Source organism: Pan paniscus, chromosome 8, assembly GCF_029289425.2.
Source record: "Pan paniscus chromosome 8, NHGRI_mPanPan1-v2.0_pri, whole genome shotgun sequence".
NCBI lineage: Eukaryota > Metazoa > Chordata > Mammalia > Primates > Hominidae > Pan > Pan paniscus.
In genome coordinates, this window is record NC_073257.2 from 136,674,493 (window position 1) to 136,686,941 (window position 12,449).

Consider the following 12,449-nt stretch of genomic DNA (forward strand, 5'->3'; position numbering starts at 1 on the left):
ACAGAGTATTGAATCTTAGAATGAAATGTGCCATGTTCACCTGCATCAATAGCTCTATCTAATTGTATCCAAGTTTTCTTGAAAGGAAAACTACTTTTACCTTTTTTATGGCCACCATCATGTCTAGTGTAGAATGTGAAAGTTAGTGTTGCCCAGTGGAAACAGGCAGGCATCTTGATTCCACATCTTGGCTGTCACTCATGAGCTCTGTAACTTCGGACAAAACATCTCTTCTATCAGATTATATACTGAGGCCAGGCACAGTGGCTCAATGCCTGTAATCCCAGCACTTTAGGAGGCTGAGGCGGGTGGATCACTTGAGGTCAGGAGTTTGAGACCCACCTAGCCAACATGGTGAAACCTCATCTCTACTAAAAATAAATTAGCCAGGCGCGGTGGCACATGCCTGTATTACCAGCTGCTCGGGAGGCTGAAGCAGGGGAATCGCTTGAACCCAGGAGGTGGAGGTTGCTGTGAGCCGAGATCATGCCACTGCACTCTAGCCTGAGTGACAAAGCAAGACTCTGTCTCAAAAAAAAAAAAAAAAAATTATACCCTGAGAGAAAGGCTTGGGTTTTCTTTTTATTTAAGGGATATCAGAATTAATTGCTTTAATCTATGGGAAGATATGTTTTATGTTCAGTAGTACTCCTTAAGTCAGGAACTTTTGCTTATTTCTTTGTTCTCTGTAGTTCTTTGCATATGATATGAACTCAATGGAGAAAACATTATTCACTTAGAGTGGTGTAATAATTAGTGAAAATATTTGTGACAATGCTAGCCTCAGCAAAAGTTGGCTTACTTTCTACATGAAAATGTCAAAACAATCTCAATTTACTATTAATTTTAATTTTAATATGACACTATTAGATTTAAACTACCTTTGCTTCTTAAAACAAGATTTTAACTCAGAGTTGGTTTCAAAGAAGGAAGCTGTATGAAGATTGATCTTCTAATAAAGAATTAAATGTTTTGAAAACAGATGTTTTTAAATTTCAGTATGCAAAAGAAAAATTCAGAAACTTACTTAAATTCAGATTCCTGGCTCTATCTTGAGAGGTTCTGATTCTGCAGATTTGGGTGGGGTCCAGGAATCTGCACTTTAGGGATGGGGTCCAGGAATCTGCACTTTAGCAGTCTTTCAGATATCTCTGAAGTCATCTGTCTTCCTGATGACCAATAAATCACATTATGAGAAGTATTCTTCCAGAGTGCATAACAGTTTCATTAGCCAGTTTAGTTATGCTATAGTTAGAGCTGAAAAAGCTAAACTTTTAAAATAGATTTATTGAGGTAAAATTGACATATAACACATATCTCAAATGTATGCTCTTAGAAGTTTGATGTATGTGTAAACTTGTGAAACCATCACCATATTAAGATAATGAGCATCTCCTTCACCTACAAAAGCTTCCTCGTGCCTTTCCAGTCCTGCCTTCTCCCCCCATTCCTGTTAACCACTGATCTTCTTTATGTCACTAGATTAGTTTTCATGTTCTAGAATTTTGTATAAATAGAATCCTATAACCTATACTTCTTTTAGTGAGGAGGTGTCTAGCTTCTTTCACTCAGGATAGTTATTTTGGGACTCATTCATGTTCCTTTTTATCACTAAGTAGGATTCCAGCATATGCCTGAAGCACAGTCTGTTTATCCATGCTCCTGCTCATGGACGCTTGGGTTGTTCCAGGGTGGGGCTTTTGCACATAAAGCTGCTATGAACATTTGTGCATGTGTGTTTGTATGGATACATTCAGAATTAAATTTGTAAGATTTCATGCAACTTTTCACACTTTTCTTTCAGAAAGTCATTGGGTGGTACAGATTCCGGCGCAATACGCAGCAGCAGATGTCCTACAGAGAGCAGGTTCTTCACAAGCAGCTCACCCGCATCCTCGGCGTGCCCGACCTCGTCTTTCTTCTCTTCAGCTTCATCTCCACTGCCAACAATTCCACTCACGCTTTAGAATATGTGCTCTTCAGACCAAATAGAAGGTAAAGCTTGCTTTTCCATCTGCCTCACATATAAGAAGGACGTTGGGACGAGGCGTGGTGGCTCACGCCTGTAATCCCAGCACTTTGGAAGGCTGAGGCGGATGGATCATGAGGTCAAGAGATTGAGACCATCCTGGCCAACATGGTGAAATTCAAAAATTAGCTGGGTGTGGTGGCACGTGGCTGTATTCCCAGCTACTCGGGAGGCTGAGGCAGAAGAATCGCTTGAACCTGGAGGCAGAGGTTGCAGTGAGCCGAGATTGTGCCACTGCACTCCTGCCTGGCAACAGAGCAAGAATCCATCTCAAAAAAAAAAAAAGGATGTTGGTACAAGTCATTGAGATTCGTGACTTCAAAAATGTGCATTATAGTGCATTTTATGCTTTTTTTTTTTTTTTGAGACGGAGTCCAGCTCTGTCACTCAGGTTGGAGTGCAGTGGTGCAATCTCGGCTCACTGCAACCTCTGCTTCCCAGGTTCAAGCGATACTCTTGCCTTAGCCTCTCGAGTAGCTGGGATTACAGGCACACACCACCATGCTGGCTAATTTTTTTGTATTTTTAGTAGAGACGGGGTTTTGCCCATGTTGGCCAGGCTGGTTTTGAACTCCTGACCTCAGGTGATCCACCTGCCTCGGCCTCCCAAAACTTTATGCATCTTTAAATAAAAACTTGTATTATTCCCTTTAGCTCTTTTTGTGGTTACAGAAGGTATTTTTCTTGTCAGTTATTTACATAAAATTGTTTTTGGATCAAGAAGCATTAACAAGACATGTTTATTATGCATAAATTCTTATAAGGAATAAATAGCTGGAAATCATCATTTGCTTCTCCATAATCCACTATGTGGAAATGCAGTTTTATTGCTGTGGAAGTCTGATTATAATTTTGAAACATAAATTTCAAATACAAAATTGTGAAATTGATCCACCTGCTGGTTAACAAGGGTTTTGCATTGTGAACTTGTTAAACCAAAAAACAAAAAAAACACCCCATGATTATATGATCATGTTTGTAAACAGCAAAATGGTTTCCCTCTGGAAGTTTATTTGTTGTAGAATAAATTAAATTGACATCAGTGAAAATAATTGTTAATTGTTAAAAAGGTTTTTATAAGATTTCATTATGTAATCTGTGGGTATCTCTTGAGCACTTACGACAGGCTCAGCATTGTGTCAGTCACTGTGAGTATACAAAAGATGTGTAAGGCATGACCTGTGCTCTCAAGGAGTTGATAAGCAAGGTTTTACTTTACAGAAGGGAAAACATTACTAATTCATGTATCCTTGGGTTGTCTGTAGAAGGAGGTGCTCCGTGAGACCTTCCTGTTAGTTTACCAATGTCAGCAACTAAGACTCCTATCACCAAGCCCCATTCTTGTTTTAGTTAATTACTTTTATTTATTTTAATTTTATTATTACTATTATTTTGGAGACAGGGTCTTACCCTGTCACCAGGCTGGAGTACAGTGGCACTATCATATTTCACTGCCACCTTGAACTCCTGATCCTGTCACCTCAGCCTCTTAAGTAGCTGGGACTATAGGCACATGCCACCACGCATGCCCTTTTTAAAAAATTATTTATTTATTTATTTATTTAGAGATACAGTCTTGCTGTTGCCCAGGCTGGAGTGCAGTGGCACAATCTTGGCTCATTGCAACCTCCGCCTCCTGGGTTCAAGTGATTCTCCTGCCTCAGCCTCCCGAGTAGCTGAGACTACAGGTGTGCACCACCATGCCCGGCTAATTTTTTTTTATTTTTAGTAGAGACAGGGTTTCACCATGTTGGCCAGGCTGGCGTTGGTCTCGAACTCCTGACCTCAGGTGATCTGCCTGCCTCGGCCTCCCAAAGTGCTGAGATTAGAGGTGTGAGCCACCACACCCAGCCCTTTTTTTTTTAGACTGTCAATCTCACTTGAATATGATAGAATGGTACATTTAACATGATCTCTTTCTGAATTTTTCCCATAGGTATAATCAGAGGATATCACTCGCTATTCCCAATCTAGGAAATACTAGCCAGCAAGAGTACAAAGTGTCTTCAGTGCCAAATACTTCTCAGAGTTATGCCAAAGTGATTAAAGAACATGGGTAAGTTGAAAGATAAAGTGCTAGTTTTTTCTTTTGTCAGCAATATTTCTTTTGTTAATAACATTTAAAAGGTGTATGGAAAAATGTAAAACCAAGTTTGATATGATTAAAATTGAAGAATACAGTAAGGTAATTGTCTAGATACCACCAGCATATATCAAAATTTTGTTCTTGTTGAAAAGATAGTTTACTTTTATGAATTTTTTAAATCATTTGCCACAATATTTTTTGTAATTGATACAAAAGTTTTGGATAGAGTATTATTTCTGAGGTTCTAAAAGCTAAACATAGTCACTGAAAAATACATAGCTTTTTATTATTTTTTAAATGATCTTGGTAACATGGGTTTTTTAAATTTCTCTTCTGTAATTCTTGTGGTATGGGCATTATTCCTTAAACACTGTCACCTCGGAGTCACAGCATTTAAACAATAAAGTGGAAGAGGCAGGAAAAATGCCTTTCCATTTCACCGCAGTTATGATAACCTTGAGGCATCTTTTTTCTGTTTGTCTTCCAGTACTGACTTTTTTGACAAGGATGGAGTGATGAAAGACATCAGGGCGATTTATCAGGTTTATAATGCACTTCAGGAGAAAGTTCAGGTAACTGATTTATTTATTAGTTTTCATCTTATTTGTCTTGCCCAAAAGCTTTTAATTCTACTTTAATTTTGAATTATCTTCCAACTGACAAATAGAGTTAGGATCCGAAAGTCAGAATCTGCTTTCCCAGAACAGAGTCAAGCTGTGGAATAATGATTCATGCCGTCTTGCAGAAGCCTGGCTCACTCACTCTGTGCCTGAAGTAGATTGTTAATACTACTGTTTCAAATACTTACAGCCCCATTTGTGATAGTAGTTTTTCTAGGAAAATGTAGAAGGGCTTGCTAAGAACATAGCTGTCTCCATCAGTTATATTCTAAGTAGAGGCAATATCAAAAGGCAGCCATAACTGGTTGCATCTCTGCTTCTTCATCCTAGTTCACTCACTTTGCCCCCAGCTGCCTCCATCGAGTGGGAGGATCTCGGCAGAGCCTGTTCACTCCTAGTCATTTATGCAACAGACATCAATGGAAACATCTCCTGTGAGCCAAATACTGAGCTCGGTGCTAACGATACTTTCCCACATTCTTTTCATCATCCCCGCTGTGTTCTTAGGAGTAGTTTGCTCTAAAACCTAAGAACAAAAGAGCCTTTGAACTGGCCTTTGAGTACAGCAAAGAAAGTGGTAAAGTTGATGAAGCTCTCCCAGACCTGGAGAAAGCCTGACTTTAAGGAAAAAGGCTTTGGCCCGGCATGGTGGCTCACACCTGTCATCCCAGCATTTTGGGAGGCCTAGGCAAGAGGGTCGCTTGAGCCAAGGAGTTCGAGATCAGCCTGGGCAACATAATGAGACCCTATTTCTACAAAATAGTTAAAAATTAGCCAGGTGTGGCAGCATGCACCTGTAGTCCTCAGCTACTTGGGAAGCTGAGGAAGGAGGATTGCTTGAGTACAGGAGGTCAAGGCTGCAGTGAGCTACAATTGTGCCACTGCACTCCAACCCAGGTAACAGAGTGAGACCTCATCTCTAAAATATAAAAATAAAAAGGATGAAGGCCTCAGTGAGTAAAAAGAGGAATGAAGGCAGATACTGAAAAAGAGGAAAACAGGCTGAGTTCAGCCCGGGGCAAAGGGAGAAGCATGTAAGAGCCATTTCCAGTCTAGTGTTCCAAATTAGGGCCACTGCGCACCTACCAGAATAGGGAACTTTATACAGACTCACTGGTCACCAGCCTACTTTCTGGAAGCTTCTGGTATTTCTGCTATGGAAGGAACTTGCAGTGGAAAATAGCTTTTTGTCCTGAATTCATGACCATGCCCTTTTCAGAATATCAGCACTGGCCAAAAGTGGCTGTTATATTTCATTGTTGATTGAATAAGGCCTGCTTTGAAAATACCAAATCACATAGAGTGTTCTCAGGATTATAAATAGCTAAATTACACAGATGTAGTCTCAGATAGCTATCTTTTATTAAACCTTGACTTTGAAACTTTTTTCAGCTTTTCTTTAAAAATATTTTCTGTTAAATTGTCTTATCTGATTTTTTGAATGTTGGTAATAAATAAAAGTTGAAAGCATCTTATTCCTGTCTTATCTTTTGTTCTTCCTTTGTATGCTAAACTGGTACCAAGAGTTCCCTTTTCATTTCAATAAAAATGATTAATCAAAGGAAAGAGTAGATCTTTCCTATCTTACCCTAATTGGTCAAGAATTTATAAGCTAAATAGCATAATCATCTTAAAATTAAAGCAAATCAGTGAATAATAACAATTCTAGTCTTTTGGGCTTTCATGATTTTGTTCTACCTTATGTGGCTGCTTTTTAACTCAATAAACCATCTGGACTTTTCCTAGAGTTGTAATCAGTGCTGAATTTATGGAATGCCTTGTGCTTGAACTTGAAGCTAACCTCGTTGTCATTTTTTTCCTCAGGCAGTGTGTGCAGATGTTGAAAAGAGTGAGCGAGTTGTTGAATCTTGTCAGGCGGAAGTGAACAAATTAAGAAGACAAATCACTCAGAGGAAAAATGAAAAGGAACAAGAAAGAAGTAAGTTTCTTATTAATTTTACCATTCAGTATCAGGGAAATGTTGTTTTAAACATCAGATTATACTATACAATAAATTATGTGCCTCTTTCTACGCTCATCAAGTCTCAGATTAGCCTGGCTGGGGCAGAGCAGTCTCTTGTTCAGCTTCTCTGGAGGGCAAGTGCTGTTTTTCATAGTAGCCCCTCAATTCTCTGACACTTGAAGAAAACGAAGACGAAAGGTAGAAAAGCTGAAGTGGAAATTAGAATAAATCCCAAGAAGTTATTGATACAGATTTGTGTATATATTGACAATCGGATCTAGTTATAGTGAATGTGGTGGTTGTTACTAAGTTAACCACCCTGGCATGTCCAGCAGGTAGGCACTGTGTCCTGTCTTTTTTGTTTTTTGTTTTTTTAAGACAGAATCTCCCTCTGTCACCCAGGTTGGAGTCAGTGGCGTGATCTTGGCTCACTGCAACCTCCACCTCCTGGGTTCAAACGATTCTCCTGCCTCAGTCTCCTGAGTAGCTGGGACTATAGGTGTCTGCCACCATGCCCAGCTAATTTTTGTATTTTTTTTTTCTTGTTTTTTTAGTAGAGATGTGGTTTCACCATGTTGGCCAGGCTGGTCTCGGCCTCAGGTGATCTACCCGCCTCAGCCTCCCAAAGTGCTGGGATTACAGGCGTGAGCCGCCACCACACCCAGTCTGTGTCCTGTTTTAATATAGCCTCATAGAGGAGCTACCAAATATTCTTTTAGCTTTAAGTCTGGTCTTAGTAAAGGTTTTAAATGTCTAGTTTTGGTAGCCATGGATGAATAGACACCATTAGGCTAAGGAACAAACTGACTGAATGAGAATTAGGCTCATAAACCTAATAATTCCAGCATAACAGCCATGTTTGCTGTAACACCACCAGAATTAATATCTGTGTGTAAAATTTATAAATGTATGGCAGATAATGTCAAGTGTAAAAGATAAGGTTAGGGCTAAACTTTTCTAATTTAATAAGAATATATATAATCCAGTTAAAATGTAATTTATGTTTCCAGGCAAATATAACAGTCTGATTTACTGTTACATTTTTCTAGAAATAATCAGAAATACAGATAGGGCTGGGCGCGGTGGCTCACGCCTGTAATCCCACCACTTTGGGAGGCCGAGGCAGGCAGATCACCTGAGGTCAGGAGTTCAAGACTAGCCTGGCCAAAGTGGTGATACCTCGTCTGTACTAAAAATACAAAAATTAGCTGGTCATGGTGGCGTGCACCTGTAATCCCAGCTACTAGGGAGGCCAAGGCAGGAGAATTCTTGAACCTGGGAGGTGGAGGTTGCAGTGAGCCAAGATCATACCACTGCACTCCAGCCTGAGCAACAGAGTGAGACTGTCTCAAAAAAAATAAAATAAAATAAAGAGGCCGGGCATGCTGGCTCACACGTGTAATCCCAGCACTTTGGGAGACCAAAGCGGGTGGATCACGAGGTCAGGAGTTCGAGACCAGCCTGACCAACATGGTGAAATCCTGTCTCTACTAAAAATACAAAAATTAGCTGGGCGTGGTGGCAGGCACCTGTAATCCCAGCTACTCGGGAGGCTGAGGCAGGAGAATCGTTTGAACCCAGGAGGCGGAGGTTGCAGTGAGCCGAGATCACACCACTGCACTCCAGCCTGGGCAACAGAGTGAGACTGTCTCAAAAAAAATAAAATAAAATAAAGAGGCCGGGCATGCTGGCTCACACGTGTAATCCCAGCACTTTGGGAGACCAAAGCGGGTGGATCACGAGGTCAGGAGTTCAAGACCAGCCTGACCAACATGGTGAAATCCTGTCTCTACTAAAAATACAAAAATTAGCTGGGCGTGGTGGCAGGCACCTGTAATCCCAGCTACTCGGGAGGCTGAGGCAGGAGAATCGTTTGAACCCAGGAGGCGGAGGTTGCAGTGAGCCGAGATCACACCACTGCACTCCAGCCTGGGCAACAGAGCAAGACTCTGTCTCAAAAAAAAAAAAAAAAAAAAAGAAAGAAAGAAAAACTAGGCCAACCATGGTGGCTCACGCCTGTAATCTCAGCACTTTGGGAGGCCGAGGCAGGTGGATCACTGGTGCCCAGGAGTTCAAGACCAGCCTGCGCAACATGGCAAAACCCCATCTCTACTTCAAAAAAAAAAAAAGCCAGGCATGGTGGCATGCACCTCTAGTCCCAGCTTCTTGGGAGGCTGAGGTGGGAGAATCACCTGAGCCTGACAGGTCAAGGCTGCAGTGAGCCGTGATTGTGTCACTGCACTCCAGCCTGGGTGACAGAGTGAGACCCTGTCTCAACAAACAGAAAACTAGGATATAAAACAGTGTAAACCAGGTAATGTCAGCCGTGTTTTATATACATGTACAGACAAACACCCAAAGCTGGATAATAAAACTGGAGTTCAGCAAGGATTAGTGACTTCTGTAACACAGCAAGGAAGTGAGGGTCTGATACTTACAATTTAGTTCTCTTCGCTTGAAAGCCTGTGCCCTTTTCATCCTGACAGTGTTATTGGGATGATGGAATTGTGGGCAGCTTTTATTTTCTTTTTTCCTTTCTAAATATTCTAAATATTGTATGACTCTGTATCAGTTTTATAATATTTTTTAAAAATTGAAATGTTACCTACAAAAACTTTCAAGGCTATATGGATTATGTGGGTTCTTTCACAACACTAATAAAAATAGAGTAAAACTGTGGTTCAGTATCTACTTAAGATAGGGTTTTTAAAGTTTTAAGGTATATAAGTGTATTATGACAGGTAGCTATAAAGGCGTATAAGTGTATTATTATTTAAGGTGTGTAAGTGTATTATGAAAGAGGTATATTATGACAGGTAGCTATAAAGAAATCGGTTTTTTGATAGGAGGCTGCCAAAGAAAGAATCTCACATTTCCATTCCGTGTACAGAACGTTTCCATTTCAACCTTTGGGTCCCACAGTGTGACACAGCAAGCCCCACGCCAGGGAACCAGCACAGGTTGTGGAGCGACAGAGCCGGCATTCTGAGTCTCAGGCCCACTTCCAGCTGTCCGCTTAGTCACATCACCTCACCTTTCAGAACTCTGGTTTCTTTGCATCTATAATGGAAACAGTAATAATAACGATAATTATAACACTTCAGAAATTTGTCATGGCCTTAAATGAATTAATGTGTAGGGAAATACCTTGTAAATTATCAAGTACTATGCAATTGTAAAATAATTAATAGTGACAGTCAGCTTCATTGCCTCACTGCTATTTTCCAGAACATTCAGGTTGGCCATGTTATACATTGAGATGAAAAGCTGTGAGAATCTAGAAAGTGTTAGAATATTCTTTGTTTTCATCCAGGATTGCAGCAGGCAGTGTTAAGCAGACAGATGCCGTCTGAAAGCTTGGACCCAGCGTTCAGTCCTCGGATGCCGTCCTCTGGGTTTGCAGCTGAAGGCAGAAGTACACTTGGAGATGCAGAGGCCTCGGATCCTCCTCCCCCTTACTCTGATTTTCACCCAAACAATCAAGAAAGTACTTTGAGCCACTCTCGCATGGAAAGGAGTGTCTTTATGCCTCGACCTCAAGCTGTGGGCTCTTCCAATTATGCTTCCACCAGTGCCGGACTGAAGTATCCTGGAAGTGGGGCTGACCTTCCTCCTCCCCACAGAGCAGCTGGAGACAGTGGTGAGGATTCAGACGACAGTGATTATGAAAATTTGATTGACCCTACAGAGCCTTCTAATAGTGAATACTCACATTCAAAGGATTCTCGACCCATGGCACATCCCGACGAGGACCCCAGGAACACTCAGACCTCCCAGATTTAACTAAACAAAAGAAACTCTCCACCTAGCACTGTTTTTCTTCATTGCTTACTGAGAGGGTTTTTGAGAACTTAATCTGGGGGGAGAACTGCTCTCTCGGATACCTTAACTCCCGAGAAGAGAGTCCTTGTGCACAGAACTTGTGGGAGCCTCCATCCGCTGCTCTTTACCTTTGGATACAGTGTGCAAGTTTCATGACAGAATCATTAAGATAATCAAATTGTCCTAATTCTGGTGCGATTCATGGATATACTGGTAAATTTAGGCAAAGTGAAACTTATCAGCGTAGTTTCTGTTCTTTAAAATAAATTGGAAATTAGAGACTAAGCACAATTAGTCTATAAATGTTCTATAAATCAAAAACTTACCTCTTGCACTATCATGCCTTGAAATTTACTTTTTCAAAGGGAAGCAAGTTTAGCAGCAGCCTTCAAAGAACTTCTTTCTATGATGAGCCAAATTCATCTTTGCCAGAAAAGAAATTTTGATAATTCCAAGAAGCCTGATTGGAACAAATCAGATATACCTTCTCTTGTCTGCATGACTTTGTGAGATAAAAGAGAGGGCTTCCAACTTTTTTCTACTAGCTTGATATGTATTATCACTTAAAATGGTTGCCTTTAAAAAAAAAAAAGTAGAGATACTAATTACCAGTAAGTAATCATCCAAATAAATACGTCATAAAATAAATTAATTATTTTTTCTTTGATGGATTACAGTGACTACTGTGTTGCACTGGCACATTTATGGTCTCTGTTCTGGAATCTTGGAGGACACACAGCAGTGGAGAACAGAAGGAGTGAGTTTTATAATGAACAGATTCCAGACACGGTAGGATTAGCTGAGTTCATACAGAGGAGATATAACTCATTTAGATCTTCTGACAAATCCTAGTGTTAGTTTTATCTGTGGAGGAAAGACATTTAATAATAAACTGTTTGGGAATCTTGGTGAATAAAGATTCATTTTCAAGCTGAATAACCATACTTATTTTATTTTAAGTTGCCATTTGGGGAATAATTCAGTATGTGTAGAGACTCTCTTGGGATGCACTTATATTTTTATTGAATGACTACTTGTTTTCTAGTTTTGCCCACAACGTGTGAAACCACTAAGACATTCAGGAGCATGTTGAGCTTCTGGTTTGGAAACAGCAAGACCCACCATTTATGACAAGGACAGCCATGAGGTTAATACTTGGAGTTTAACTGCCTTTCCTTTGAACTAGTTAAAACCTATAAGAATAAGGAAGTTGTTGAAGGCTTAAAATCTGGGTTCTGAAAAAGTAGTTTCAGTTTATAGGATACACATTTACTCACTGAGCTCCAGTTCCAATACTAAATTAGACAGTATCATATAGACGGAAAATGAAATGCTAGAACTGCCGTTCTTTGGATCACCACTCTATGGGGGTCTGTCTTTTAACTACTCTCCTGGTTATGTTGGCCTTACACCACTGCCATTTGATTTAAAACGCTGCAGACCACTTTATCTGCAAATGTGTTCCAGTTGTTATCAGCTACCTACTACGCAGCTTCAGCGCCAGTGTGAATTTATTTTTTTTTAAGTGCCATTACCGTCTCCTCTGTTCAGATTTTGACATTCAGGAAAATATTTTTATTTTGATGCCATACTGAAATCTACAATGTATATCTGACAAAGCAGTTAAATGTGACAATAAAAAACTTATTTAATCATGGTACCATTGTTTTAATGTCTGTCTCAGCACCGGACAAGGCCTTGCCTCAGTGTACTCATTCTGGCAATTCATCATGGACTGAAAAGAGCTTTTTAAAGGGCATTAAAACTCATCTTCATACAAAGTTTTTGTCAGGCTGGTTTCAGGAGACATCCAGGAACACAACTTGCTAAAATGTTTCTGTGATTTTGAGGAGTTTCTGTTTCCAAAATATTTCTGTTGATTTCATGTTACCTACAGAACTAAGTATCAATTGTGTATAAAATTGAATC

General features: G+C 40.1%; 1 protein-coding gene across 1 annotated transcript in view; it reads left to right on the plus strand.

Moving 5' to 3' along the window:
- Positions 1 to 12,177, plus strand: part of ABRAXAS2 (abraxas 2, BRISC complex subunit) — a 34,977-nt gene extending 22,800 nt beyond the window's left edge. The window contains exons 5-9 of the mRNA XM_003816292.4: positions 1,805 to 1,995; positions 3,966 to 4,085; positions 4,603 to 4,687; positions 6,560 to 6,674; positions 10,012 to 12,177. Coding sequence (XP_003816340.1) covers positions 1,805 to 1,995; positions 3,966 to 4,085; positions 4,603 to 4,687; positions 6,560 to 6,674; positions 10,012 to 10,481 — 981 coding nt within the window. The 3' untranslated portion in view covers positions 10,482 to 12,177. The remainder of the gene's footprint in view (positions 1 to 1,804; positions 1,996 to 3,965; positions 4,086 to 4,602; positions 4,688 to 6,559; positions 6,675 to 10,011) is intronic.
- Positions 12,178 to 12,449: the final 272 nt, after the last annotated feature.